Raw genomic sequence first — 16,076 nt, 5'->3', positions numbered from 1 at the left:
CTGAGGCTTGCTCAATATTCCATTCAGTTTAATTATTATTTGGTTTTCTGGTTATATCAGTGGCATATGTCTGGTTATCCTGTCTTCTAATATGATTATGATCAATCAGTGGGTTTTTTGTCCATCTGATCCATTCATTTGATGTTCCCCATCAGCTTAGCCATCATTGCTGATCATTTCTTTATTCCATTAATTCAATAGGGATGGCAAAATGGTAATATTCTAGCATTTCCTTTTTATTTAGGGGCTGGATTTATCTATGAAGAACTTTTTTCATCAATTATTTGATTATCCTGAGGTAATATTTGTGCAGAAAAGGCAGGAAAGACGCATGAATCTTTTCCTCTGTCAACCAATTTCAGAATGAGTTTGTTCCTAGTATTATCCAAAGGTGAACAATGAGGTTTTTGTTTTAGTATCCTAATGAACTCATGAATCTTAACATATTTGATATGTTTCCATACATTGTGATTTTTTAAAAATTTTGTTTATTTTGATGCTCAAATCATCCCAGCTTTGTCCTGGGAAAGTCTTTTCAAATTAGCTCCCAGGTGCTTTGGTTGCAACTCCAGTAGTCGTTATAGTTTCTTTGCTACTCAGTATAACAAGCTGTTCCAGGCTTATTCTGTCCTTACCCTGGAAGCAGCCATTTCTCTAAGGAGCTTTGTTTCCTTTCCATGTAAAGGTATTTAGAGACCATAGTCTTTTTTTTTTTAAATTAATTAATTAATTAATTAATTAATTTTATTTTTGGCTTTTCAATTACAGTTGTCCCCTTTTCCCCCAATTTCTCTCCCCCACCCAACCCACCCCCTCTCCCGCAATCATATCCCTCCCCGTTGTCCATGTCCATGAGTCCTTTATATGGGTTCTTTGACTAAACCCTTCCCTTACTTATCCCCCTTCTCTCCCTCTCCCCTCCCCCCTATTGACTGCTGTTCTGCTCTTTGTTCTATTTAGTTCCTTTGTTTGTGTAGAGACCATAGTCTTGGTGCTAGGGATACTCATTTGCTAATGGGTTGGTTATTGTTTTAGACTTTTTTGGTGGACAGTAGTTAGGAAATATATTTTTCTTTGTTAATAGAATATATACCATAAATTCAAATTTATATTCCAAATTCAGATGTGTAATTATAGGATTTTTGTTTAACTTCTTGGATTTTATATTTGTATTTTTCTAATCTGGACATCTTGATTCCTAATAACATTAACATAATTACTTAGCTGACTTATAGTTTCAAGATAACAATACTAGTAGGATTACCAAAAATAGTTAAAGATTTCTTTGTCATTTTTACCCTTAGAATGTTTAGCACATTATTTTCTGGGGAGTTTGGCTATTAATTTGACATACAGGTTTCTTTGCTTCATTTTGCTTTTAATTTTTAGTTACTACTTTTTAATTTTGGTTTAATTTTGTTTTGTAAAATTGTAAAATATTTACTTACTTTCAAAGTTAAATCTGCAAAATTCTATCCCCTCCACCCATTATGTAGAGATAGTCTTCATTCCTATTTAAACTAGAGAATGCTCTCTTCTAAGGATAGGTAGGATAGTTTATTCAGTCCCCTGTTGATAGACATTTGGTTGCTTCTAGCATTTTACAGTTATAAATAGGTAGCTATTAAATGACATCTGCTTCTTTGCTAACCCTTTAATTTTACCCCAGTAGACAAACAATATCCTCTCAGTTAGCTCTATTACGAAGTAACACTATTTAGGATGTTCAAAGACATCTTACATTTTGTTCATCAGTAGGCCCTTGTTTGAGCTCTACTTGTATGCCTAGCACATAGTCCTTAGTGAAGAGTAGAAAGACAAAAGATGTTTCCCTATTTTTAGGATGTTTACAAGAGAATATAACTTGACACAATTCATTACCAATATAAAATAAAATGTCATTAAGTGTAGTAGTCTGAATATTTTGAATGTTTAAAGATGGAGAGTTAATAAAGATAGCATTTTTGAGAAATTATTTTCAGAAAGAGGTGACTTTAATAGCTGGATTAACAGTTAGGTTATTCTTTTCAGTGTTGCCATTGCTTCATCATATTCTTCTAGGGAACAGTTTTAATCTTGGCTACTTCCAAATCCCTTTATAAGAGGAATTACTTCTGTGATTGGGAGATCATTTATTAGCTTCTGTTACACTCCAGCGTATGGAATCACGGATGTGTAGTGAGATGGACACCCTCAGGCGAGGCATAGAAACCTACCTGGAGGCCAGTCTGCAGTACAAGAGCAGCATAGTGCAATGGATGGAGCCTGGCGGTGCTACTGTGTTTGTTTAAATGCCCTCGGTTCCCCTCATTTCTGCCTTACTTTGTCTTTGGTTTCAACACTTGTCTTAGTTGTTACAGAGACATTCAGAATATGATTCTGAGACAGGCTTTCGTTCACCTCTTCATTTCTTGCCCCTTTCCTCCTGCTCAGTTTCAGGCAGTACACCCTTCAACCCAGCAGCCAGCAGTTGCCCAGTTCCCTGCAGTGTCCCAAGGAAGCTCTCAGCAGCAGCTGATACAGAACTTCTACCAGCAGCAGCAGCAGCAGCAGCAGCAGCAGCAGCTGGTCACAGCCCTGCATCCACAGCAGCTGCTGACTCAGCAGACTGCCTTGCAGCAGAAGCCCGTGGCCGCAACAGGGCAGCAGCCCCAAGCACAGCCGGCCGCAGCCCCACAGCCGTCCCCTGCCCAGGAGTCCACGGTAGGAATCAGCCAGGCTCAGAGTGCCAAAGAAGAGGAGTATGCAGTGAGGGCTTGAGAAAGAGGCTGTAGCAGCTGGCATGGTGGCCTCTGGTCTAGGGCTAGGCCGATTCCCCACCCTTGTGGTTAAAATGTTTGATCTTTTCTTGATATGTCCAAGAACGGGGTGAGGTGTTCTCTAGATGACACAGGTTTTTAAAAAATGATTCTAGGCTACTGATGAAGATGAACGTTTTTATTTATCACTTTGAAATTAGCATGGTAGAAAGAGCTGTTCATTGTCTCATGTTGAGCAGTCAAGGACCTAGGGTAGGATTACAGTTAATCCCCTTTCTTTCTTCAAGGGGCAGTTTGACCATTGTGGCCTTTTCTGTCTTTGGAGATTCATGTGAGCCCCCACATTTGCCCTGAGGTCTGACAGTGTTGCATTTATTCTTTGTCTTGGGCGACATTACTGGCCACTTCAATTAAGTATACCATACAGCACCCTTAAAGAGGGCCTGCTTACTTGGAACCATATGCCATGGCCTAATCCCGCTGGACACCAGAGTAACTAGGTATTGTTTGAGCCATGTCAGTTTAGAAATTGGGCATATCCACTTATAGATAATGGCTGAGTATCACATCAGAATCCCTACATCCTCTTATAACTGACCTCGACTGTTTCAGCATCTTTGGGCATATTGTGCTTTGGCCTGAATTCTGTCTCACAGCTTTCTAAGTGATAGTCATAGGTCATTTGATAGTGATAGAAAAAAACATTTTACATACTCACCCAGTAGAGTATCATAGCTACTCTCTTATTCTCAGGGAAGTCCAACTACTAGACGAATGAAGGAAAAGTAGGAAACCATCTTTTTGAAGATTGATTTCTAATAGATTTTTGTCGCCCATCATAAACCAGAAAACCTACATCCCTTCTAAAGAAAGCAGTGCCATAGATAGATTGTCTTCTTTAAGTCTCAGCTAAGTGTGTTCAGTGTCTTTACAGCTTGGTTTCTGAAATCAGTCTTCCAACAGGCATGGGGTCCATAACTACTCTGTGTTTTTAACAAGAAATGAAGTTCATCTTGTTAAGTAAAAAAGAGCCTTTAAAAAATAATTGTATGACAACAGGGAGGAATATGATTGCGGGAGAGGGGGTGGGTTGGGTGGGGGAGAGAAATTGGGAGAAAAGGGGACAACTGTAATTGAAAAACCAAAAAAAAAAAAAAAAAAATAATTGTATGATGTAGCTAGTTGAGATCTTCATTATCTAGTTCAGTCCCCTCATTTTATGAAATTGGGAACTTGAGTCCAGGCCTGTAAAGTCATTACCCAAGACACACAGACTGATAGCAGCAGAATTGGGACAAGGACAAAGAGTCCTCATCTGTGTTCAGGATAATAATAATAACAGGTTCTCATCCAGGGGAATGAAATGATCAACTGCCACTGACCACGCTTCTCATGGAGTTCTGTCTGCTATTCCTGGACAAAAGTATACTCTCTTGGGAATGAACTATGAACCTTCTCCACGTTCTTTGGATGAAAAAAATGTCTTGAGCACTTGGCTCAGTGGTAGTTGGTTAAGAGGATGGAGAGGGAACTGGAGCAGAATATGCTTGTGCCAGGGGCCAGAGAGCTTCCCACCTCTGGCTATATTTCTCTCCAATAACCCTTGACAAAACTTATCTAGAGAAGCAAGGGAGTGAATGTAAAGTAGTAAAGTTATACACTACAGTCATCTTAAAGCAATAATCTGCAAAGAAAAAAAAATGGCTGTATACCATAAATGTTTATGGCCACCTTATTCATAATAGCCAAAAGAATGGAAGCAACCTAAATCATACAAGAATCCAATTGCAGCCATTTAAAATCATGGTTATAGCCCTGGCTGGTGTGACTCAGTTGGTTGGGTGTCATTCCGCAAAGCCAAAGGTTACCGGTTGATTCCCGGTCAGGGCACAAATGAGAGGCAATTAATCCATGGTTCTCTCTGACATTGATATTTCTCTCCCTCTTTTTCTCCCTCCCTTTCCCACTCTCTTGATATAAATAAATAAAATCTTTTTAAAATATGACTATAAAGTCTGTACAATAATATGAAAATGCTCATGAGATAATGTTGAGATGTGAAATTATGGGAATAGTATGTACTTGGAAAGAGACTTAATATAAGATACCAAAAAGATAAGAACAGTTGTATTAGAATGGTGAAATGGAAGTCTGGGTAGTTTTTCCCCCTTCTTGTCTATATTCTTACCTTTCTTGATGTGATTTTGTAATTGTGTATTTTGTTTTTTTAAGCAAATCTTTAGTAAAATGGACATCTGAGTCTGCCTTGCTTCTCCTTCCCCTGTGGTCTATGTCTCCCTTCTCCCCCTCTAATTCTGTCTTTGGATGAAGAGGCATCGTGGTGCTGAAAAGAGAGTCCTGAGTATTAGTCAAGAAACTGATTCTGTCTTCAAGTGACCCTGTGACCTGGGTGAACACTTAGCCTCCTGGGACCTTGATCTCATCTCCTCTGAAATGAGAGAGTTGGAATCTCTGTTCTCTAAGGTCCCTTTCAACTCTCACATTTGTATACTCTAAATGGAAATAAAACTATCTACCTGACGGGGTTGTTGTGAGGAGTAGTGAACAGTTTGGAGCCTGTTTTTATTAGTAGATCACTGTGTTAGGGGAAGGTGTCCTCATGGTAGAAGCTTCTGTTTCTCAGTGTGCTGAATGCAGGTACCTCTCCTAGGCAAGAGGAGGAGAAATATTCTCCAGGTAGTCTGGACTCAACAGTTAAGTACTCTTTTCAGACTTCAAGAAATAAGTAAATCTAGTTCTGTCCTTGCATTTTGTCTGGTCTCTAGGAGAACTGGCTTTTGGCTGGCTCTTGCAACCCTGGATCCGTGAGGAAATTGTGAAGCTGGAGCTCTGGTCTTCTCAGAGCACTGTGTTTCTCCCTTAGAGGTGTCGCTTTACCCTCTAAACATAGTTTGATTGATGCTAGACCCTTACATTGTATCATTCAGCCTATTGTTGAAGTGACTGTGTGCTCACACATGCATGGAGCCTGCCTCAACAAAATTTGAAATCTGAGTCAATGTGAGGACAGGAAACCTCAGGTTGCCAGCATCCTGGCCCAAGTTGCTGTACACTGGTTTCCCTAATCTCTTTCAGGGGCTATGCTTGAAGCCACAGAATGTGGGAACTGAGTTGAAGCATGGAGAGGCAGCTTTAATCAGAGATGAGAGGCTGGAGGGAAGGGAGAAATATCTGAGACACTTAATACTCTAAGCCATTTTATCTTGGGTTGATAGAATTAAGGAAAACTGTTAGATGGCCTTCTTAACATTATTTTTTTGTTCATTTTCTTGATATAGCACTTTGCAGATTGTGACTTATGCTTAAAGACTAACCATGTGGCCACAAGGATGTTCCCCCTCCTTCTTTTTCTGTGCTGACAGTTTGTTTTGCCTCTTGAAAATGGCTCACATCTCAAGGGTTCTTGTGCTATTAGCTCAGTTATTACCATGGGCATTTATTTTACATATATTTTATTTTTAAAAAAATTTTTAAGTTACAATCGAAATTCAATAATCATCAAGGACTTGTAAATTTTTTCTTCCTTCTTGTTATAATCTCTCTCTCGTTCTTTAATGCAATTTCCAAACTGATGGTTAGAACAAGTTAATCCCACTGCTCCAGTGCTGTTCATTTTCTCAGGGGTTGCCACATAGACTATTGTAGACCCATCCTATCAATGAAATAAAGAGTATCGACAACAACAAAAACAGAAATAAAACACTTCAATTTATTAATCACAGTGGAATTCTACCAAACTTATTCCTAACTAGTAGTCTGAGCTATGTCAGAGTGTCAGTTTTCTCTTAGCAGAAATTATTCAGCTCAAATTATTTTAGCCAAAGATTTGGCTTCTGACTGTGGTTGTAGAATACTTAAAGCCTGTCATTTGGAGACATTCTAAACAAGTTCATATGTGATCCCAGAGGCAGAAAGTGGTTCTTTAGGATATGTTCTCAATCTTTAGATCTAGGAATAGCTTCTGTAGCATTAGCCTTTGGGCTAAATTACATATGGTTACCCTGTCTATTGTTGCTGATGAAGATTGAAATTTACAATGAGGAACCCAAAAACAGAATTATCTTCTGGAGGACGGGCCTCTTGAAGTACAGGCTTTCACCCACTAGGTGAGTGTCCTAGGAACCCATCTGTATCAGTGTACCACCTGGCATTGTTGTGAGAGGTTACATTCGGCTTCAGTGAATTTTTTTTGAAGACTCTTAATATGTTTTCCCATTTCATGATGGATGACTTGAGCACACCTGCCCACACGGCACTGAGTGTTCAGCAATTTTTGACCAAAAATGTATGAGCCCCATGCCCCACCCTCCCTATTCACCCTATCTCGCCCCAAGTGACTTACTATTTTTTTTTGTTTGTTTCCCTGGATGAAAAAAGTCCTCAAGGGGAAAAGTTTTGCCAACATGGAAGAGGTGAAACAAAAAATGGCAGAAGCACTAAAAGGCATCAAAATTGGCGAGTTCAAAAACTGTTTTAAACAGTGGGAAAAATGTCTTGATAGATGTATTGCATCAAATGGAGAGTTCTTTGAAGGTGACTGAAATTTAAACAATGTAAGAATAAGTACACAATTTTTTATAAATTCCAGAGGTTTTTGGGGGATAAATACCATGCTGATGTGAGCCCCAAAGTTGTAGTTCAGATCATCAAAGCGTAGGTTTTTTTTTTTCTTTCTGGGTGCTACTGAAAAACTCAGCCATTTGAGTTCTGTTAGCTCTCATGTGGCATTTTTGTTATGTTTGTCTATTTGTTTTTCCTTTTGCCTTTGTTTTGGAACATTTTCATCTCTTTCTAGCAGATTCAAGCCCCAGTAAGACAACAGCCAACGGTTCAGACAACCCCACCTCCTACTGTCCAAGGACAGAAACTTGGATCTCTTACACCTCCATCATCCCCCAAGACCCAACGCGCTGGACACAGGCGGATTCTCAGTGACGTAACCCACAGTGCCGTCTTTGGGGTCCCTGCCAGCAAATCAACCCAGCTGCTCCAGGCAGCTGCAGCTGAGGCCAGTCTCAATAAATCCAAGTATGTGATGCTTCTCCTTTATTCTTCTTACTTTGTGGACAAAGTGAGCCATAGGTTGATACTGTGATTCTTTGCATATGTATGTACATATGTGTAGATGTATATGCAGTGTTGTGCTTCTGTGTTTAGTAAGGAACTGAATTTTCCTGTAATGTATAAACCATACTGATCTTAAGAAATAATTTCCTACTTGCCTCACTGTTTCCATTTTTTCATCTATTCCATGCTTTATAGAGTATTTTCTAAATTCTTGATCTGATCAAGCTTTCATGCTGAAAATCTTTCATTGGCTCCCCTTTGCCTGTGGGATAATATCCGAACTCATTGGTTAACAGACCAAGGCCTATGTGTGACATCAGAGGGCTTCTCATTCTCCATCTTCACAAGTGCTTTGTTCTTCCTATACCCTCTCCCTTAATTGCACTGTCCTCCTTGTCCACCAAGGAAATGCTTATTTATTCATCAAGGTCCATGCCAGAGGCTATCTTTTCTTTGGCCCTTCCTCTGGTGTCATTCATAATTTTGTTGTGCATGTATCATATTGTATTATCATTATTTATATGTATTTCTTGCTGACCTAGCCTTAAGAATTCCTCCAAGACAAGGATTATGTCCTAATCAACCTTTGTAAATCCAATGACTGGCTCTGAGCCTGAACCAAAGTAGATTGCAATGAATGACTGTGGACTAGATGCAATTTCAGGCCCTCAGCTTTCTTGGAACCTTGTACTCTAAAGTTAAAAATTTTAACATTAACTAAATTGCAAAGCTCATCAAGAGAGTCTTAGAATAAAATTAGGTGATGCTACCTAGAAGCACGAGATAGTGGTAACTCTATTTCTCTTTAACTGTGGTGGTGACCCCTCATGGTGGCTCTTAGTTTTATGCATGCTGGATCCGACAGATGGGAGGCTGCTTGAACAGGCATCAGTCCCAGCCCGTCTGGATCTGTTATTGTGGTTACAGTGGGGACCGTAAGATGCACAAGCATAAGAATAGGTTGCTCTGGGATCTTGAAAGGATTTGCAGACGAGTCCAAATATCTAAGCAAGAGGTTAAAGAAGTAATGGGAGGTAGTGAACCGTAAAGGAAATGGAGACGTTTATTTTACACAGTGGAATGAGGTCTGTGGAAACTGTCCAGTTGCTGCAGAAAGCCCTTTTAGAAAACCACTGTGGGAAATAATGGTTTGATTCAGAAGAGAATTTGATCTTGAAACAGAGAAAATAGATTGACCCTTTTCAACTTTTACATGTTTTTTAATTTCGTGGGGGTGGGAACCTACCTAGGTCTGCAACCACCACTCCATCAGGCTCTCCTCGGACCTCCCAGCAAAATGTTTATAATCCTTCAGAAGGTTCTACGTGGAATCCCTTTGATGATGACAATTTCTCCAAACTCACCGCTGAAGAACTGCTGAACAAAGACTTTGCCAAGCTGGGGGAAGGTAAGGAATTGGTGTCTTTGAGATCCTTGAATCTTACCTTTAGAGGGATGCAGGTAAAAATGTAGGCTTGGGTCCCTCAAAGGTTTGATTTTTTTAATTTATTTTTTTTATCCAAGTATAGTTGGTATATTATCTTGTAATGGTTATATTAGTTTCAGGTGACTTGACATTTTTATATCTTACAATGTGATTTTGAAGTATGAATGCAAATCAATTTGTATTTTTACCAGAGCACTAAATTCGTCATCATCAGGAAATCCTGGTCTGTTGTAGTGGGAGCAAGGAGAAGGGGAAAGTTTTAGGAAAGATTGGTAGCATAGATGGGATGAGAGTGTCAGGCATGGTCACTTCTCATAGGAGGGTGATGGTTCCCTTGTACTAATTGGGGTTCTTTTGTCCCAGAAAGTTATACCTGCTTACCCATGAGAGTGCCCTCCTCACCCAGAAACTGAATCTTTAACTACATTCAGAATTTTATTTAATATATTACTATTGAGGAGATCAAATAAATAGAAGGTGCCATCTCTACCTGCAAACCCACAGTCTAATTTGGAAGACAGGAGATAGACACACACACTTGGGAAACGACAACACAAACTCTAGGAAAATTCTACAATATGATACAGTTCGAAAAAAGAGTATCTCAGTGTAGACAAGAGCACAGGGTAAAGGAATGATCAGAACCAAGAGAATTTTGACCAAACATTTTAGCTTTAACTATTATTTTACAGATGTCTTTTAAAAATTTGTATCGCTTTCTTGACTTTTCAGACAGAAGATAGGGTGTAGGATTTAACTTTCTCTGATGACTTGTCAAATTACTTCATTGTTGTGTGCCAGTCATTGGCTAGTCTTTAGAAGACATAGCTTTAGGACTATTGAAAACTGTAGTATTTTGCACTCAATTAAGTGACCTGCCCAAGTTTTTTTAATCCTTTTGTCTGTTTTTAATAATTTCCTGCCTCTTGTTGTTCAGCTGTTGGCTTTCACATTAAGCTGCTGTCATTGTGCCCCTCCCTCACAACCTCTCACTGTTGCCACTTCCACCACTGTCTTCTTATTTGCTCTCCTAAACTGCTTCCAACATAGAAAACAGATCATCAAACTCATCATACAAAAATAAATACACTGAGTGAGGGCTATAGGCATTCTGCTCTGAGTAATATGTTTCAACTTTGGAGCTTTGGCTTTAGCTACCTCTTTTGCAATTGTTTATTCATTTTTTAGTTTGGTAAAATGACATAGAAATTACCATTGTAACCATTTACAGTTCACCACTACAGTTCAGTAGTGTTAATTACATTTACATTGTGGTGCAGCCAATCTTCAGAACTCTTTTCCTCTTGCAAAACTGATGTGCTCTCTCTTTTGATTCTGAAAACCGCCTTCATTTCTCAGCTCTTCTTTCAATTGTTGCAGTGACTACTCAAGGACCTCTGAATGGCTGAGGTGTCACCATAATGCAGTGAAAACGGAGTCGTGTCTAAAAGTCAGTTCAGAGAGTGCCCTGGGGATTTGTCATGGGATTCTGCTGGAATGAACTGAGTGATGTTTCGTCCTTCCAGGCAAACATCCTGAGAAGCTTGGAGGCTCAGCTGAGAGTTTGATCCCGGGCTTTCAACCAACACAGAGTGATGCTTTTGCCACTTCTTCGTTTCCTGCGGGAACCGGTTAGTATGGCAAACACCTGAAACACAGACTCACCGTCGTCACCTTCACACTGTTTCCCACCTCACAGATAACTCCAGCAAGCCTTTGAGCTCCAAATCCTTGTGGTAACATATTTTCCTTTATTCAAAAGGTTTTCATTAAAAAAAAAAAAAAAAAAGATAAGGCTAAAAAAAGATTTGGAATCACTTCCAATTAAAATAACAGGATGATCTGGCAGTAATATACAGGATTTGTTCTGTCTAGTCCATGGACATGTTTTAAGCATATATTTCTAAGTTTAAGGAATATCAAGCAGTTCATCTCTTGTAATTGCTTAGGTTCTTTGGAATGACTTGAAAAATTCTAAGAATTAGATGTTCTGTCCTGTGTCTGAGACTGGTAAGCTGTTTTTTTTTTGTGAATGTGTCCGTGCTTACAGGGAAGAGAGGTATCTTTTTAAGTGAGACTTTTAAAGTTAGAGAAGCAATGATAAAAATGAGTTTTTTCTTTATTAATAAAAATTATACATATTTATTATGTGAAAGTTTGTAACTTATAGAAAAGCATAGAGAATAAAGTTAAAATCCCATGCTCTCACCACTGAGACATTAGCACAGGGATATTATTTTGACGTCTATTAGTGGCATTTAACCTTTTTAAGATCACAGACAGATATCTTTGTGAATCTGATGAAACTTATAGTTCTTCTCCCTCATGAAAATACAAGTGACCATAATTTTGTTTTACAGTTTTGGACCTCAGCTTAAAACTCAAATGTACATCTTTATAGTCATATTTTAAAACTTACTTCACTTAATAAATCTGGCATGTTTCCCCCATATTATTAAAGAAGCTTCTAAAATATAACTTTTAAAGTATCTGTATTAAATATCTTTATATGGATATATCTTAATGTGTTTTAACTAAGTACCTCTTTAAACATTAATTTGATGTGAGTGTTTTACTGTTATAAATTCCTCAGCACTTGGTATGAGGTTTTGAATATATCTGTAGGAAATTGAATTTGATATACTTCTAAAATTGATATACTTCTTTTAAGTTAGACTAACTTCTGCTTTTAACCTTATATATTCTTCTTGCTTTCTTTAGGTGTGTTACTAGTTTTTCTAATATCATAAATTTATTTCTGGTTAGAATTTTGGCTGTCATTCCATAATATTTGATATATAATGTTCTCTTATTCTCATTTTATGGATGTTTTTAAATTATAGTTTTGATTTCTTCTTTACCCAAGAGTTACTTCACATACATTTTAACCCTTTGAGTGCCATGCATAATTGCTAAAATTTGTGTGAGAAATGCCAGGCTATTTTGCTGAGAAATGCAGTTTATGAAAAATGTCTATAAAAACATTATTATTCATAATAAAATTTCACAACATACAGTAAATACACTCTTCTTTTGTAAGCAGTGTTCTTTGATGCAATTTAGCAAAAAATTTATTGCATCAAAATTTATTATAACAAATATTTTTGAAAAATAAATTCTTTCCTTCATTATGGCTTTTGAAGTATAATATATGGCATAATATAAAACTTATGATTATAATTTGTAAAAACACATAGCAACATGGATAACAAACAAGTATGGCAAATATTGCATAAATTTTTGAAAAAAAAGAGAACTCCATAACATACCAAAAAAAAAAAAATGAACACAAATGGCATTCACACTAGAGGCATATATCAATAGATATCAACAGTGAAAAACAGTTTATAAACAAAATGCTAATGCTATACCATGAAGCAATGAAAATGTCCATTAGCAAAAGCTTCCTTATCATGCACACTGCCTAGAGTTTTGAAGATTATTGCAGAGATAAATGAAATTAAAGGGACCATTTAAAATGTAAGTAAAAATTATAACAATTAATATATCAGCATTTGAACAAGCGTAAAAATTTGAAATTTGGATCAACATGACAAAAAGCTATATCAATATATAACCTGAGGTACAAAGAAAAAGAACAAAACATAAAATATTAATTATTTCATTGTTATTTACATTTATAGCCATCGAAAAATGAGTCGCTGGGAGAGACATTGGCACTTTTGGGAAAATTTGTCAGCGTAGCTCACAGCGACATTGGCACTCAAAGGGTTAATTGCATTGTGAAAATATGGTGAATGCAGTTTTTGCTTTGAGGTATTATGGAGGGACTTCCTGTCGACCAGTTTGTTATTAATTTTATAAATATTCTATGGGAATTAGTGGCTTTCTATGTCAATAAATACTGATCTACAACATGATTCTTTTTTTTTTTTTTAACAACATGATTCTTAATAAAAGAATAGTAACATTGTATTTAATATCTCCTTTGATGAACATTTAGGTTATCACTAATTTTTTACCACATAAACATTCTTGAAGCTAAATTTTTGTTTATATCCTTTATAATTTTTTAACATAATTTCTAGTACATTATTTGCTAAATCAGAAGATAATATATTTTAAGGCTTTTGGTACATATTTCCAATTGCCCTTCAAAAATGCTATACAAATTTATATCAAACAATAATGAACGGTAGGCCCTGGCTAGGTGGCTCATTTGGTTGGAACAGCATCCCACAAAAAAAGGTGTGGGTTCGATCTTGGTCAGGGCACATACCAAGGCTGCAGGTTCATCCCCAGTCAGGATACTTATGGGAGGCAACTGATTGATGTCTTTCTCTCACATCAATGTTTTTCCCTCTTTGCCTTCCTCTCTCTCAAATCAATAAATGTATTCTCTGGTGAGATTTTTTTTTTTTTTTTTTGAGTAATGAATGTTAGTAATTTTCTTTTCATTTCTTCACCTAGCTCAGTTCAGGGATCGCAGACAAGGGACGTTGTTTACCGGACATTTTTATTTCTTTTGGGATTTGTATTGTTCATGCCTCTTGCATTTTTTAAATGTATTGCGTTCATTTTGTTCTTATTAATTAATAGGAGCTCATCATCTATCATCTCTTGTAAACATTTCCCCTAGTTTCTCATTTGACCTACAAGAATATTATCTGACTGGACCCTCTCAACAATGCTTTGAGGTTGGTAGGTCATCCCTACATCAGTTACAGTTGTGGCAAGTGAGCATAGACTTGTGTCTTTTCCAGGATCACATTGCTAGCTAGTAAGTGGCAGAGCTGGGACACCAACCCTCTTGCTCTAGAAAACTTCCTCTCTCAGGTTTTCTGCCAATTAATGGGGCATATTTAGTAATATTTTCCTACAAAATGATCTGCAGTTTAAAATTTTTAAAAATACAATAGAATTACAGTTTTTCTTTATATATATCTATATTAATTATATATATTTGTTTTGCTTTTTCTTAGTAACTACATAGAGATTTGCTGTTTTAATGTCTCATATAATATGTTGTAGAATAAGCTCTAGAAGTCTTCTTTGCTGCTGAATCTCAGCATTTAGTACAGTGTTTGACTCAGTACAGATTTATTGAATAAATGAAAGGGGTTGCTTTTTGCCAAAGGATGGAAGCATAAATTCACCATTTAAAAAAAAAGATTTTATTTATTTATTTTTAGAGAAAGAGGAAGGGAGGGAGAGACATCAGTATGTTACAGAGCATTGATCGGTTGCCTCTCCTACACACCCCAACCAGGGACCAGGCCTGCAACCTCCACATGTGCCCTGACTGGGAATCAGACTGGCGATCTTTTGCTTTGCAGAACAATACTCGACTAACTGAGCCATGCTGGTCAGGGGCTAGATTCACCATTGTTAAAGACAGAGGTTCCTAACCATTTCCATTTACTCCCAGTTTTCATGTCTAACTCTTACTTAGCATACAAAACACAGTTATGTTTTGTTCTTTATTTAGATGTATAAATTTTGATTTTTTTTTTAAGTTGTTTTTTGTTTTTGCTTTTGCTTACTTTGGAGTCTGTAAATGGCAGTATTTTTTTTAAGGGACTTAAAAACACATATTTGAGAAAGTTATGACATTAATATTGTAGCAAGCATATAGTAAGAACATACTATATGCCAAATCCACTGGATAAGTGCTTTTTTTTTTTTTTTTTCTCCACATTATCTTAGGTGATCCTCACAATAGCCCACAAGAGGTTAAATGAGCTGTCCAAAGCTACAGTTGCAGAATTACAGAATAGAGATTTATACCTGGGAAGCCCAGCTCAGAAGTTATAATAATAACTACATCTCAAGAGTCTTGTAAATCAGTGGCACTAAGCTTTTCTGAACATTATAAAACATCTTGATATTTCCCTCATTTTATTTAGTCTTTTTTATGAATAGTTGGTATTTTCCCTTCTTTCTTGTTTGTGGAGTGAAAGTTTGTTTTTTTGTGACACTTTCTTTCCAAATGAAAGAAAATTATATTTAAGTCCTAGACATTAATGTATCTTTATTCATACTTGGTATAGGGAAGTACCATTTTCTATGAGTTTCGTGATCAAGCTCAAACCATTCTCTGACTTTAACCTTGTGACTGACCAAGCGAGGAAATAATCAGGGAATTTGGTAATGAATTGGGGAGGAGGGCGAAGGATTATTTTAAACATTTTTATGATAGAAACTGTAGAAGTGTGGATGAACTGTATTCATACATCTGAGACAGGTGTTTAAAAGTTGACATTGTGCCTCTTTATTTAAAATATCTTTCTGTTGCGAAGTTATTGTTTACGTACATTCATTTGTGAAGTTTTGGAAAAGTGACTAAAAGCTGAAAGAAGCAAGATAAAAGAACTTACAATCCCACTTCAAGAGGAAAGCATTGCTGACATTTTATGATATTTATGTCCATAATTTTATTTCTGCACTTATACATTTTTAAAAAATGAACTATACTATATATTTAGCTTTGTAATTTGTCCTCTTTAAATATATTCCATTGTGTCTCATTTAAAAATATTTCAGAGACTTAAGAATGGTGATTTTACCTTTTTCTTTGTCTACCTTTAAGGAAGCTTAGTAAAAAAACAAACAAACAACAACAACAAAACCACTGTAATAACATTCCCCAAATGACAGAATTATAGCTTGAGATCAGATTCGTGGATTCCGAGGCATAGGCACAGGAATAAAGAGGCGGTATGACTTTGAAGGAGTACAAGAGCATTCTTCTGTTTGCTTGAACGGTTCTGTACTGTTGTGGTGGTGATGTTTATGCTAGTCTATACACAGGATCCAACTGC

General features: G+C 37.0%; 1 protein-coding gene across 7 annotated transcripts in view; it reads left to right on the top strand.

Annotated features, from left to right (window-relative positions):
• The window catches only part of AAK1 (AP2 associated kinase 1), a 179,402-nt gene that overhangs the window by 130,275 nt on the left and 33,051 nt on the right, over positions 1-16,076 (top strand). For 4 of the 7 annotated variants that reach the window (XM_090281464.1, XM_090281463.1, XM_090281461.1 and 1 more), the window contains exons 12-15: positions 2,434-2,703; positions 7,576-7,808; positions 9,098-9,255; positions 10,821-10,925. In XM_090281464.1, the coding sequence (XP_090137590.1) occupies positions 2,434-2,703; positions 7,576-7,808; positions 9,098-9,255; positions 10,821-10,925 (766 nt within the window). The remainder of the gene's footprint in view (positions 1-2,433; positions 2,704-7,575; positions 7,809-9,097; positions 9,256-10,820; positions 10,926-16,076) is intronic. The other 3 variants (XM_090281465.1, XM_090281462.1, XM_090281468.1) reach the window with 1 other exon arrangement.

The sequence above is a fragment of the Furipterus horrens genome, unplaced genomic scaffold (genome assembly GCF_987537825.1).
Source record: "Furipterus horrens unplaced genomic scaffold, mFurHor1.1.pri manual_scaffold_6, whole genome shotgun sequence".
NCBI lineage: Eukaryota > Metazoa > Chordata > Mammalia > Chiroptera > Furipteridae > Furipterus > Furipterus horrens.
The sequence above is the reverse complement of the archived record's forward strand: the minus strand, read 5'-3'. Positions and strand labels throughout refer to the sequence as shown.